The sequence below is a fragment of the Pinus tabuliformis genome, chromosome 5_2 (assembly GCF_031772625.1).
Source record: "Pinus tabuliformis cultivar Carrire ecotype Pingquan chromosome 5_2, CPIR1, whole genome shotgun sequence".
In the NCBI taxonomy this organism is placed as follows: Eukaryota; Viridiplantae; Streptophyta; class Pinopsida; order Pinales; family Pinaceae; genus Pinus; species Pinus tabuliformis.
This window is the reverse complement of record NC_142306.1, coordinates 1,001,634,475-1,001,649,468: the sequence shown is the minus strand read 5'-3', so window position 1 is coordinate 1,001,649,468 and position 14,994 is coordinate 1,001,634,475. Positions and strand designations below refer to the sequence as shown.

Sequence of the window (14,994 nt, the reverse complement as noted above, 5' to 3'; positions counted from 1 at the left end):
TTGCAACTAAAAATGCATATCGTCAAATATCTCTGAAAAATCTAGGAATCTGGTGAGTAGAACTGTACAGAAGGTAAAATCACGAAGACATTGTCAAATGTCTCTAAAAAAATCTCGTGATCTGGTGAGTGGAACTGTTTCCTGCGTGCAAGGGTGGTAATCATATTAATGCATATGCTACAGAACTATTGCCTAGTTTCCACTACCGGCAATTGTGTCATACATTGGCCATTCTTTTATGCGAATAAAAGGAAATTGATAGTTTTACAGTAAGAAAACGATTGTTCCAACATAACATTTATTTCCTAGTGTAGAGGTCCAAGAATCCTCCTCTTCCCAAACACCATCACTAAGCAGAGATGCTACTATTCACAGTTTTCACATCAAGATCAATAGAATAAATATGACTCCATGAAATACAGAAGGAAAATTTGACAAGGAAAACATTCATCCCACACAACAGATGAAATTAAACAATTTAATCTTAATGAAATATTTAAAATAACTGCATCAAGAACAGCTATGCTGAAAAAAACATGATAAGCACTCGTCCGAAATTAAGGTATTTCGCAAATATTGTCTACACTTTTCTCTCGCTAACCTAAGAGATGGCACATTTGAACTACAAACTGTGACTTATATGTCCGCTTTAAAAATTACGAATGCCAACTGCCATACAAAAACATTCAAAAAAATGTGCTTCATGTGTTAGTTGCTCTGGTGTAAATCTGCTGACTTGAGTGAGCAGAAATCATCCTGATTGAACCTCGTGCCATCAGATCCTTGATAGCCTTTCTGGCAAGTGAACCATTAATCTGAAAAATTAAAGAACACATAAAGAATTAATAAGAACCACGTACTCATCTCCAAGTCATATTCATCGAAAAGAACAACTCTACTTGTTTTTCATGATTAAATTGACCGACTTCAGAAGAATGACAGTAAAAGGGGAAGATGTTGTATTGGAGAAGAAAAGGTGTGTGCATGAGCACATGCTATATTATAGTGTCTTCCAAGGGCATAAACTTGGGACCGTTTCAGGAATAGGGAACTAGCTTAAACATTAAAATAACAAGTAAAAATACAATAATCTTAAAAGCATTGTTATATCGAATAGTCAATCTCTTGAAAAGCTAGGTCAAACAAAGAGTGCTTAAAGAAGAGACAGGCATACCTATTATTCACTATGTTACTCCGCTGCTAAATTTTCAAGACCAAATATCATATTCAAGAAAAGGATAAGGATGTTTTTTTGCCGACTTTCATTTCGAAGAGGACAAGTCCCCAAATCTGTTATACACATTATGGTCTAATTGACAGAAAACTGTATTTCATGTTCTTTCCATTATTTTCACCATACAAGTGATTCCTATATGACTATCAAGAAACCAGTGAAGTTTTTATTTTAGCTTTTACCCTTTGTTTACAAGACACCAGTAATACCTCAACTAAGGTTACATGTTTAGGCCAAACATATTTTTATGAGCGGTGCTATTGTTCAAACTAGGTTGTCCAGCTTGGTCTCAACTCATATGACATTTTCGTTGTCTAATCAAAAAAACATGAATTAACAAGACTTCTACAAACTCAGTGCAGCATATTAACATAAAGCATCAGAAACATGAGCAAATTTATAGAGCTTCCGAATAAATAAATAACAATGCAGGGTATAAACCTTATAAAAATTGTAATTATTATCATTCATGCTACTACTGCAAGTTGCCCCAAACAGATGACCTCCGAAGAAATTGAAATAGCATTCTCCAACATTATAGTTGCCAACTTACCAGGCATGAAAGATTCAGGATATGTAGGAGCTAGAGAATACAACGAAGATGCCTTCCAAATTTTATAATTAAAAATTATTAGAAAACCTCTGTAGCATACATAGGATGTACTGAATTGATGAGGTGTTCAGAACATAACAAAATAGTATTGGTGGGTTAAAAATAAATCAATAACAGAAAATGCCTTCATCTGCATGAGAGACTCATCCATCAAGCTTAACTGGCGCTCGTGCAAAAGCATGCCCATTGCCAATCATTAGACCAAACCCAAATCTGTAGGAACATATTTGTACCCAAATCCATTTCCACTTTGAAAGTCCATTTGAATGTTTCCTCACAAAAAGAGAACACTGGTAATGTGCAGGATGCAAGCCTCAAAAAGAGGACAACGATTTTCTCCAATATCTGAACGATTTTATCATTCACTGTGTTTCAATGCTTAGGGTGGACTACTTCCAGCAATTCCTTCCAATAGAGATTAGCTTTTGACAAAGTTCCTAATAATTTGGGCGTTGCAGGGGATGAGAGTATTTGATCTTGAGCTGGTGAAGCCTAGGTTTCAAACGGAACCCTTTGACAAAGTTCCTGATTGGTTGCATTATTGATGCATCCTTGAACCACCCTCATTGGTTCCTAATTCACTACAACCCACAATGACATAGCCAACCCCAAAGCTAACAAAAATCCCTGCTTGCAGGAATCGAATCTTTAAAAACACGTTTAAACCTACGGTACAACATAACACAGAATACCTACTTGAAATCACAGATTTAACTAAATAGTAGATCTCAACTCGAAGTCTACAGATTAATTGCAGTAATCCATTTCAAAGTTACAAATTTATCTTCTTTGGAATTAACAGCTTTGATTTAACAATGGATCTATGCTTGATTCACGATTTATTTATAAGAAAAATAGCCCACAAAAAATCAAGAGAAAAAAAAATGCAATAACTTACCCTTAGCCTGTCTGACAAAATGGAAGGGGTGATGAGCTTGTATTTGGGCGCTTCAGAGAGAAGCTTATCATAAGTTGCCTGATCAAACAGCACCATATTGTTCACCTTCTCCTTTTGCTTTCCTTTGCTCCATTTCTACACCGTGACAGAAGCTAGAAAGGGTCAATTCTTAAATATAATAATAAAAGAACCTTAAAACTATTCACTAACGACGAGGGAACTTCCATTGTGATTTATGCTACCTTCTTCTTCTGTTTGCCACCGCCAGACTTGGCAGGCTTGGAGGATGGGGGGGGAGCCTTGTCCTTCTTCGGTGCCTGTAAAAATTCACAAAAATCCCCATTATTCAATAAAAAAGCTCATACCCTTAATACCCGTTATAAGTTTTATGGTATAGGTTGCCATGAACGCTGAGAACATGAGAATAAAAATCCTAAAATACAGCAGCACCCGACCAAACGGGCATTAAACTGACTGTATTTGCAGAATACTGGTAGAAAGATAGCCACCAACCATTTTAAGTTAGAGGGGAATGAAATGGCCGCTGTTTTGTCTCCTCCGATGACAAACACAGGTATGGTCGCAAGGCTATAACAGCGTTCTAATGAAGACGGAGTGAATGTTATAGACTGAAAACCCTAATGCAGAAGATGGAGTGAATATTATAGACTGAAAACCCTAATCCAGCTCGAACCTAGGTCGATAAAAGCCGGTGTGAACACTAAGCTTTGATGTTTCGGTGGGGTAGGGTTTATCGGGATTGAACCATTATACCTCCTCTATAATGTGGTCACATGAGCTGGCCCGATAAAGAAATAACGATAAAGGAAAATACAAGGAGTCGACTTATGGGTGATGTTGAAGAGGAGAATTAATACGGGACAAAATCTTTGCTAAATTTTCATCTCTGCTAAATTTTTTATATTTCTGGTAGATTTGTTTTAGTGTAGAAAATAACTTTTGGTTTTGATAATGAATTATACTTATTGGTTTCGAATTCATCGCTTAAATATTTTTTTAATGGAAAAACTTTACTTAAAATAATAATTATTCATAAGTAGCTTTTTATTATTATTAATTTTCAATTTTAAAATTCAAATTAAAAGACATAATTATTTATAAAAAGAATTTCTATAAAAAGATCATAATTATTCATAAAATAGAATTTTATAAAATCACGTATACCGGAATTAGGGTGGAAATGTTGGACAGATGTCACTTTTAACAATAAAATCACATATACCAGAATTATGGTGGAAATGTTGGATAGATGTCACTTTTAACACATGTTTTCACATAATTAGTGGTTCTTAATTAGGTCGATAGGCCTTTCCTATGTATCAACTTTTCGTCAACACTTTTACCCTGAACCATTCGATCAAGTGAGACACTTTCAACCATTGATTTGAAGTGTCATCTGGCAAGCATGCACTGCACTTTGACTGCTTTTTCCAAATATATGAGTTGCCTTCTTTTCACCTCCTAGTTTTGTTGTGCATTGAACCTGGCCCTTTGAGTTGCCTTACTGCTTTTTCCCATTCTTTTATGTCACTCTTGAAGATATTTTTACTGCTTTTTCCCTGCCAGTTGTTGTTCTTCTTCTTCTTCCCTGGCTTTTGGCAAGCATTGAGCTTCATCTACCATCGCCTCACAAATTGTCATGGGCTACGCGTGTTTCTGGATAACAAGGAACTTCACACGGGAGATACTCTGTCCCCTGCAATTCTCGGAGCCATTCAAAGTGCGTCAGTTCATATTTCCCTTTTTACTGAGCGTTATGCTGAATCCCCTTGGTGTTTGGAAGAGCTGCGTTGGATTTTGAGATCATATCACAAGCATAACTTGAAGATAATCCCTGTGTTTTGTGACGTTGAGCCTAAAGACCTTCGTTACGTTGAGAGTGGGCATTACGCTAAAGCCTTTGAAGAACACCAACGCAAAGGCAGAGTCGCGGTGGAATGCATCCAGACGTGGAAGGCAGCCCTTAACCAAGCCTCCCACATTTCTGGTCTGCTATTTAAATCGAATTAAAGGTAAAACCCTTTTATTTTCTTACAAGTCCATTGATTTTATAGTCTACGAACAAATGTATTGTGAAACAAATAATCCTTTTTAACTGATGGATTTGCTTGGAGAGGCCAAATACTATGGAAAATTTGCTAGAATTTTGGTGATATAGAAAAATCACGTCTCATCTTTCTAGAACTGTGATGAAATTTTCAAATTTTTAAGAATTTCATTGGGGATTAGACAAAATCTATATGAACAAATTCTGCTATGTATAAATTATTGCTTTGCTTTAGTTTATAAATTATTTGTTATATTTAGGCTGATAGGCCTTTCCTATGTATCAACTTTTCGTCAACACTTTTACCCTGAACCATTCGATCAAGTGCGACACTTTCAACCATTGATTTGAAGTGTCATCTGGCAAGCATGCACTGCACTTTGACTGCTTTTTCCAAATATATGAGTTGCCTTCTTTTCACCTCCTAGTTTTGATGTGCATTGAACCTGGCCCTTTGAGTTGCCTTACTGCTTTTTCCCATTCTTTTATGTCACTCTTGAAGATATTTTTACTGCTTTTTCCTTGCCAGTTGTTGTTGTTCTTCTTCTTCCCTGGCTTTTGGCAAGCATTGTTCTTCTTCCCTGGCTTTTGGCAAGCACTGAGCTTCATCTACCATCGCCTCACAAATTGTCATGGGCTGCACGTGTTTCTGGATAACAAGGAACTTCACACGGGAGATACTTTGTCCCCTGCAATCCTCGAAGCCATTCAAAGTGCGTTAGTTCATATTGCCCTTTTTACTGAGCGTTATGCTGAATCCCCTTGGTGTTTGGAAGAGCTGCGTTGGATTTTGAGATCATATCACAAGCATAACTTGAAGATAATCCCTATGTTTTGTGACGTTGAGCCTAAAGACCTTTGTTACGTTGAGAGTGGGCATTACGCTAAAGCCTTTGAAGAACACCAACGCAAAGGCAGAGTCGCGGTGGAATGCATCCAGACGTGGAAGGCAGCCCTTAACCAAGCCTCCCACATTTCTAGTCTACTATTTAAATCGAATTAAAGGTAAAACCATTTTATTTTCTTACAAGTCCATTGATTTTATAGTCTACGAACAAATGTATTGTGAAACAAATAATCCTTTTTAACTGATGGATTTGCTTGGAGAGGCCAAATACTATGGAAAATTTGCTAGAATTCTGGTGATATAGAAAAATCACGTCTCATCTTTCTAGAACTGTGATGAAATTTTCAAATTTTTAAGAATTTCATTGGGGATTAGACAAAATCTATATGAACAGATTCTGCTATGCATAAATTATTGCTTTGCTTTAGTTTATAAATTATTTGTTATATATTTTGGAGGAACCGCATATTTTTCTGTAAAATTTCTTCAGAATGAGATAGGTACTTGTTAGAATCATAGATTTGAGTTATAAATTCTCCACAAAGTTATTTGAATCATATTCAACTCATGCTTCAAATTTCTGACAAATTTTTATTAGCTCTATAATTAAAAAACTGTTTATTACCCAATTAACTCAACTCCATTAACCTGCCCAAAACAAAATTTCACAATACTAGCATCCTTTCTAAAAAATTTATCTTCCTTCTTATCATGAAAGCCTGGAATTCGTCGGATCGAAATGGAGAATTTCAAGTTTTCGCTGAAGTGCGATCATATGTAACAAAAGTTAAACCGAAATTTTGTTATTTCAAAAATATTATCTTATTTTCGAAACCTTGGTCTTCATTACGATGTAGTGTAATCATATGGTTAGCATTAATCATATTTTCTAGGATGATGGCTCTACAAGGTTTTTTTGAGTGCATCTTTATGAAAAAATAGGATGATATTTTTATTTATTAATAAAAATTACAAATTTTTTCTTAAAAAATAAATAGTTTATATATCAATTTAAAAAATAAATAAATAAATAAAATAAAATCAATCTTACTGTGAGTGTTTGTAAAAGATATAACTAAATAAACCAAAACATTTTATCCAAATAGTGTGTGGTAAGCAAAAATATAACTTTAGATGACTTATTGTTGGAGCCTAAGGGAGCCTATTGAATTAAGCGAACAATGACATTGGAATCACTGATACATTGCTACGCTTCAGGCCCTTGAACGATCTTAATTTCTAGATTTTCCAGCACAGAAAATGAGATTTTTAAATTTTTCTGGCAAGTTTATGAGGAAAGGATATGCGAGTTTTTTATTTTGTTTGGTAAGTTTATGAGTAATTACGTGAGTAGAGGTATTTTTAAGATTTTATGAAGTTGAGAAAGAACAAGCTCATTTTTTATCTTTTATTAAGTTTTGGAATGTTCCAGTGGAAAGAAGTTAACAGAAAAAGCTTGAATGAAGTGTCATCTGGCAAGCATGCATTGCACTTTCACTACTTTTTCCAAATATATGAGTTGCCTTCTTTTCACCTCCTAGTTTTGCTGTGCATTGAACCTGGCCCTTTGAGTTGCCTTATTGCTTTTTCCCATTCTTTTATGTCACTCTTGAAGATATTTTTACTGCTTTTTCCCTGCCAGTTGTTCTTCTTCTTCTTCTTCCCTGGCTTTTGGCAAGCACTGAACTTCATCTACCATCGCCTCACAAATTGTCATGGGCTGCGTGTGTTTCTGGATAACAAGGAACTTCACACGGGAGATACTCTGTCCCCTGCAATCCTCGGAGCCATTCAAAGTGCGTCAGTTCATATTGCCCTTTTTACTGAGCGTTATGCTGAATCCCCTTGGTGTTTGGAAGAGCTACGTTGGATTTTGAGATCATATCACAAGCATAACTTGAAGATAATTCATGTGTTTTGTGACGTTGAGCCTAAAGACCTTTGTTACATTGAGAGTGGACGTTACGCTAAAGCCTTTGAAGAACACCAATGCAAAGGCAGAGTCGCGGTGGAATGCATCCAGACATGGAAGGCAGCCCTTAACCAAGCCTCCCACATTTATGGTCTGCTATTTATATAGAATTAAAGGTAAAACCCTTTTATTTTCTTACAATTCCATTGATTTTATAGTCTGCGAACAAATGTATTGTGAAACAAATAATCCTTTTTAACCGATGGATTTGCTTGGAGAGGCCAAATACTATGGAAAATTTGCTAGAATTTTGGTGATATAGAAAAATCACGTCTCATCTTTCCAGAACTGTGATGGGTGACTCAGAGGGATAACCGGAGAGAGGAAGCATGGAGGGTTTGAAATTCGAGGTCTGTGCGTCACTATACACTGCTCGCTTTCGCTGCACATTGACAGCTTCCAGTACCGAACGGAACTCACATAGATTGGGTTGCAGTGACCTGCTATTTTTGCCGTCGCTTTTGGATCTACCAATCCAGCCCCAAAACCCTGGTGTTTCACTGCTGCAGCAGGTCGTTGGGAACGACAGGCCCAATCCATCCATAACGGCGGCTCTGCATGTGGGTGATCTGGAGCCCAGGTTCACGGGCGGCCAGATTCATGAGCTAATCCAACATTTTGGTCCCGTTCTCTCTATTTGCACCCGCAGAGATGTAAGCACCAAGAGTTCCCTTGGATATGTTAAAGTCAATCACGTAAATAATGAAAAGGGATTTATTGCGAGGCGGACGAAGAAAACCCCAAAGAATAAAACGTTTTGGATCTGCGGCTACAGCGAGAAACAACAGCTGATAAGGTATGAAGAAAAAACCCATTACTTAGAATATCATATTGCTATTCGGTTTAATAATGGAGCAGATCTGGTTACCCACATACCAGGAAGCACTGATTGGAAGCCACTGCCAGGGGACCTGCATAAACCAGATCTGGAAACCCCATGGGATGGACAAAATAAAAATAACAGGGGAGCGAGGGTTTATTATCAGAAAACAACCAATTTACCGAAGCTCAGCCATAAAGAGGCCGAAACACTCTGCCAGGATAACGATTGGATCCAAATCTTCATCAAACAAACAGGAGGTAGCCACCGCTGCATGCGGCTAAGCAAGAGTTTAAACATACAAGAGCTAAAAAACAAAATACAGAATCAACTCGGAATTCCCACCAGACACCAGAACCTGATATGTGCAGGACGTAGCCTACAGGACCATCTTACTCTGCAGGAATATGGGATCTGCCAGAACACCACCATATTTCTTAATCTAAGACTGCGTGGTGGTAGCAACGGATCTGGTTCAAAGGCTCCAAGCTCCTTTCGAGATGCAGTCAATGGGAAAGGAAAAATGCAGGACAAACCAAAGTTACCATCAGAGCAACCCGGGCCACATATAGTAGAACAAAAACTGGAATATGCAATGCTCAAAGTTACTATTCCAGAGGTAATTGCAATATACTCTGACTTCTCAAAACATGTTGTTATATGTAGATTTAATGGTTTCTGGCCAAAATCTGATGCTTTACATCAATGGATATTTTCCCGCTGGACACCAGAATGTAATATATACCTTGTTTCAAAAGGTTTTTTTATTGTACACTTCCACATAGAGGAAGAAAGGGATAGAATCATCAATGAGGGGCCTTGGTTTTGGGGTAACGCAGGTCTCTTTGTTACCCCTTGGTTTGCTGAATTTGACCCAAACACTATGAAAATCTCAACAACGCCTGTTTGGGTGAGGCTTCACAACCTCCCATTACATTTCTGGCATCCCACAGTATTATATGCCATTGGGAATTCCTTGGGGAAATTCCTAAAAGCTGATGATGATAGATATAGCAGAGGGATTTACACTTTTGCCAGAATTTGCGTAGAAGTGGACTTGAGTCAGGGGTTGCCTGATCGAATTTCATTAAACTATAACAACACTGAATGGTTACAACCCCTAGACTATGAAAACACTGCATTCAGATGCCGCAGTTGTAGGCAAACAGGACACCTCGAAAATTCGTGCCCACTGGCTAGAAAGAATGCAAAAGGAAACAAGAAACAGCAAAAAAGGCCAAATGGCTGGCAGAATACAGAACCGCTGGAAGAAGAGGACTTTCAGCCGGAGAATAAAGTGAACCAAGAGGAACCTGATACAAATATGGAACAGAATGGCACACAGGAAGAAAAAGCACCAGACCCTCAATCGGAGGACCAATTTAGGCAGCAGGAAAGGCCACAGCTGGAAGTTAGCAGCAACAAAAGAACTCATGGATTAGAAGGATCAGAATTCGACAAAGAACCACAAGTGAACACACAAGAATACACATAGGCCATCATTGTTCCCCCTTCCGACTCTCAGGGTTGGCGTAGGGTGGAGAAGAAGAAAGGCAGAAAAGTATAGGCTTGATGTAATTGTTAACTTTATTTTTATATTTATTTAACAGTGTACTCGTCCTATTCATGGACAGCTATCTGCATATGCTCAAAGCATCTACAAAATGTAATTTATTTCAATATGAATATAAATTGCGACTTTTTCTACGTGAAAAAAAGAACTGTGATGAAATTTTCAAATTTTTAAGAATTTCATTGGGGATTAGACAAAATCTATATGAACGGGTTCTGCTATGCATAAATTATTTCTTTGCTTTAGTTTATAAATTATTTGTTATATATTTTGGAGGAACCGCATATTTTTCTGTAAAATTTCTTCAGAATGAGATAGGTATTTGTTAGAATCATAGATTTGAGTTATAAATTCTCCACAAAGTTATTTGAATCATATTCAACTCATGCTTCAAATTTCTGACAAATTTTTATTAACTCTATAATTAAAAAATTGTTTATTACCCAATTAACTCAACTCCATTAACCTGCCCAAAACAAAATTTCACAACACTGGCATCCTTTCTAAAATTTTTATCTTCCTTCTTATCATGAAAGCCTGGAATTCGTCGGATCGAAACGGAGAATTTCAAGTTTTCGCTGAAGTGCGATCATATGTAACAAAAGTTAAACTGGTTATTTCAAAAATATTATCTTATTTTCGAAACCCTGGTCTTCATAGCGATGCAGTATAATCATATGGTTAGCATTAATCATATTTTCTAGGATGATGGCTCTACAAGGTTTTTTTGAGTGCATCTTTATGAAAAAATAGGATGATATTTTTATTTATTAATAAAAATTACAATTTTTCCTTAAAAAAAAAATAGTTTATATATCAATTTAAAAAATAAAATAAAATAATCTTACTGTGAGTGTTTGTAAAAGATATAACTAAATAAACCAAAACATTTTATCCAAATAGCGTGTGGTAAGCAAAAATATAACTTTAGATGACTTATTGTTGGAGCCTAAGTGAGCCTATTGAATTAAGCGAACAATGACCCTGAAATCACTGATATAAGGCTATGCTTGAGGCCCTTGAACGAACTTAATTTCTAGATTTTCTAGCATAGAAAATGAGATTTTTATATTTTTCTAACAAGTTTATGAGGAAAGGATATGCGAGTTTTTTATTTTGTTTGGTAAGTTTATGAGTAATTACATGAGTAGAGGTATTTTTTTAAGACTTGATGAAGTTGAGAAAGAACAAGCTCATTTTTTATCTTTTATTAAGTTTTGGAATGTTCCAGCGAAAAGAAGTTAACAGAAAAAGCTTGAATGAACATCCGACGACTGTAATTTCATAACATTTTTCAAAAACAAACCTACAAAATTTTGGACCAACTGGATTTTATGTTGAAATGGTTTGATACACCTCATTTTGGGATGGTTTGACTTTCCTTTCATTCATTTACTGCATATGAGTTGTGACCAAGCCTAGCATAACATGTAGTATTTAAGATTTCAGATCTGAGCATCAAAGATTGAATATATATTTTAGTGCTCGGTGCAATGCATGAGTATAATCTTCAGAGCTTCACAACTAAATTTGAACAAATCAAGAATTTGTTTATTTGATTCAGCAATGGCTGATATGAAATCCCCTGTTCTTCCTGTAGAAGAATTCCATTCCTAATTTCAGATCCCATCGAAAAGGAAATGGATCTTGAAATTTGAAACAGTTTCCAAACTTCCAGCGCTATTTTGACCCCCTGATCCCCCCCAAAATTGATTTTTTAATGAAAAGTTCCCCAAACCTTAAGTGCCTAAAGGCTAAAATGTGAAACTTTATTCTTGGTCAATGTCTGATCTATCCTTTTGTCGAGATCTGCTCTTGAGGTCTGATCTATAAACATCAGATCTCAATGTCTACTCTGAAGGTTTGATCTATGATTTTGGTCAAGGTCTGCTGTCAAGGTGTGATCTATCTTTATGTGCCATGAAGTTGCTCACTTCACCCACACTGTTATTAAGTCCCGCTATAGCCCTCAAGAAAACCACTTTATTCACTGTTCATATGGACATGGCTCACAAAAATGTTGTATGACCTAGTTTATGCTTATGCTGAAATGGTCCTTAAAATGATCAAATATCAATGATGCTTATAGCTTATCAAATTATCAGTTATGATACATGGATGGTTAATACTACTAGAAACATGCATGAGGAATCACTTCTTTGGTTATGATTAGTTGTCATTCCTGAATGGCTTTGATATTTGTTCTTATCTATTATGGATTTCAAATTCAATTATTGTTGCCAGTAACTATTGCTGCACTTTATTCGGTTTGTGCTTTAAAATGTGCTATCAAATGTGCAGCTGAATACTGATGGAATTTCTATTGTTATTACTGAGTCATAGCTACTACTGTTGAGTTTATTGATGTCACTATTGTTTTCTTTGTTATTTGCTACTATTAGCACACTATCAGGTTTAGATTTGTGCTTTAAAATGTGCTATCAAATATGCAGCTGAATACTGATGGAATTTCTACTATTATTACTGAGTCGTAACTGCTACTGCTGAGTTTATTGATGTCACTGTTAGCTCTACTACATGTTGCTGATTTTCAAAGAGTGGAAGTAAGCTCGGTCCTAGTTTCTTGCTCAGAAGAGGTCTGCACCAGTTATCGTCCTCCTTCTCCTTCACCTCGCTTACTCCCTTTCACCCCGCTGCCTCCATTTTTCCCCTTCACTCCGCCTATATTCTCATACTCCTACGATCTTCATTTTACCTCTGTAACCCTGTATAAACCCGTTTTCCCTCAGGTCCCACATGCCACGTCACAATCGCAATCGCAATCGCAGCTTTCAGGAGGTCTTTTATAAGTCATGTCTATAACATCGCCGATGGCCGATTACCGATTGCCCCTAGTGGATGTGATATGATTATAAACTATTGTTAATGACTCCGTCAAGTCCATAGCTCCATCGCAATCGACACTTTCATGTGGCAAGACTTCTCGTCTTGCGACCTGCGACGGATGCGATGACAGGTTAAGTCATGTTGTAATGTAGCATCGGGTCTGGGCTTTAATCGCTATCGCAAATCGCCCAGCGTAAAGGCCCAAACTCCTTGACTTCCGCCGATGCGATATTAAAAGTAGTTAATTCCTTATCGGGTCCAGGTTTAGTCATTAATCGCAATCGCATCCATGTGTGTATAAGGCCCAAACCCCTTGACTTTCGCTGATGCGATATTGCGATCGCTCCTTCGCCGTCCGATCAGTCCCGACAAGATCCAACGACCCACACCCTTTTCGCTCTCATATCTCCCGATACCTCCTGCCGAGAGATCTCCACCGTCTATTCATTCGATCCAATGACATTCGCTCCTCCTGCGTTCACAAACCGCTCGCGCGTTAGCTCGCGATAAAGTGGTTTTTGATCGTTCCTGTCTGCCACGCGTCTCCCGAGAACTCGCATCGCTCACCCTCGTACCTTTACTGCTCACCCACCAAAACCGATGCGATACATACCGCTTATCGCCCACTCACCCGTCCCCACTCGTTATCTCTCGTGTATCTTCTCTACTCGATCACCGTTGGATCTGTCCCCACTTGATCTAACGACTCATGTTTGTCTGCTCCCGCTTCCACTCGATTCTTCTCACCAACAGATCTTTGCCCTCCATTCACCTGATCCAACGGCTGATATCTGTTCCGCCATGCAATCAACTCATCCATAGCTTGTCCTGTGCATCCGAAGGAAGAAGGTGGCCAGTATTCAACACTCTGCGCAGTTAATCTTCAAGCACCGCATTCAACAAACGGGATGGCCAAGAAGGGAAAGGACCAGCCTCGAGCAGATAAACACATTTATCAGTTATGGACCACCTGTTCGAGAAGTACAATAGAGCATCTGAGAAGATCAATTTTGTTCATTGAAGCAAGCAGATTGTAGTAGAGACGCCATCAGAGAGTTAAAGCGGTTGGTGGTCCATTATGACCCCTCCTCGCTTAGAATAACAGAACATTTTGTAAAAAAACTCTATATATACCCAGAAAACAGATGTAATCAAGGTTGATGGTTGTAGTTTTGATGTAAGGTTCAACTTCTAGAGACTATAACTACTTTGATACTTGCAGCGTCTGGTCTTCATTTTTAGCTAATACAAGCTTCTTTTGTTGTTAATTGCTCACTTCCCACTTCTATTCTATTCTAGGTTGTGCCTGTTATGCAGTTTTCATGTACTCCTGATGTTTAGCATTAGAGGAGCTATCATCCTACCTCTGTGTTAAAATCTTGTATGTATCAATGAATGTGTTATTCAGGTTTCTATTTACTTAGTGCCAGAGAGTTGTCATCCTGTCTGCGCATTAGGAAATAGATTTGCAGACCTCTTTACTAGTTGCAGCCGACCATCACATGGTCTTGTGCATCTACTGGTGTGGTCAGTATTCTCCATGTTCACCTAATCCTCAAAATGTGAGTAATTGGTGGTCTAAAGCCTTGTAGTCTGGGGGTGTTCACCCATGTCTGGAGTTAAGCATAGTAGAAGTGGTTATCTGGCTTGAACAAGCATCATTCCTTCCATTCATCCATTTCCAACATTTTGTTGAGTTTGTAATGTTCCCGAGCATCTCCGAGATACAACCTAGGAGAGTTTCTTGGGGTGATAACATTAATTGGCGTCGTTGCCGAGGAGAGGAGATTGAAGCTCAGCTTCCCTGAGAGAACGACACAGTTCCATGCTTTGATGATAGACAGAGTTTGGACACATTTCTAGTTGTAATCATTTATCTGGTGACTCTACTGGAGGAAGACCAACCTTTGGCGACTCCACATTGCAGTTCTGGCTCAGTTTGTGAGACATACTCGAAGAAATCCTCAGAAATCACCAGCTGTCCCAGTGCCTGAACCTGAGAAGATTGTTAAGCCGAAGAAAACTGTGCAGAAAGGAGCATCAAGATCAGGTAAGCCCAAAAAATCCCATGTATCTCTGCTAGTGAAGAAATACCTTCAGAGATTCATAGAGCTCCTTGTTC

At 37.8% G+C, this 14,994-nt stretch overlaps 1 protein-coding gene across 1 annotated transcript; it reads right to left on the bottom strand.

Annotated features, from left to right (window-relative positions):
- Positions 1–464: 464 nt before the first annotated feature.
- LOC149162659 (small ribosomal subunit protein eS25) lies at positions 465–3,474 on the bottom strand. The gene is made up of 4 exons (XM_089437338.1): positions 3,259–3,474; positions 2,988–3,062; positions 2,746–2,880; positions 465–815 (listed from the first exon to the last, which is right to left on the bottom strand). Exons 1-4 carry the CDS (start codon positions 3,259–3,261, stop codon positions 702–704), a joined length of 327 nt encoding a protein of 108 aa, XP_089293464.1. The 5' UTR covers positions 3,262–3,474; the 3' UTR covers positions 465–701.
- Positions 3,475–14,994: the final 11,520 nt, after the last annotated feature.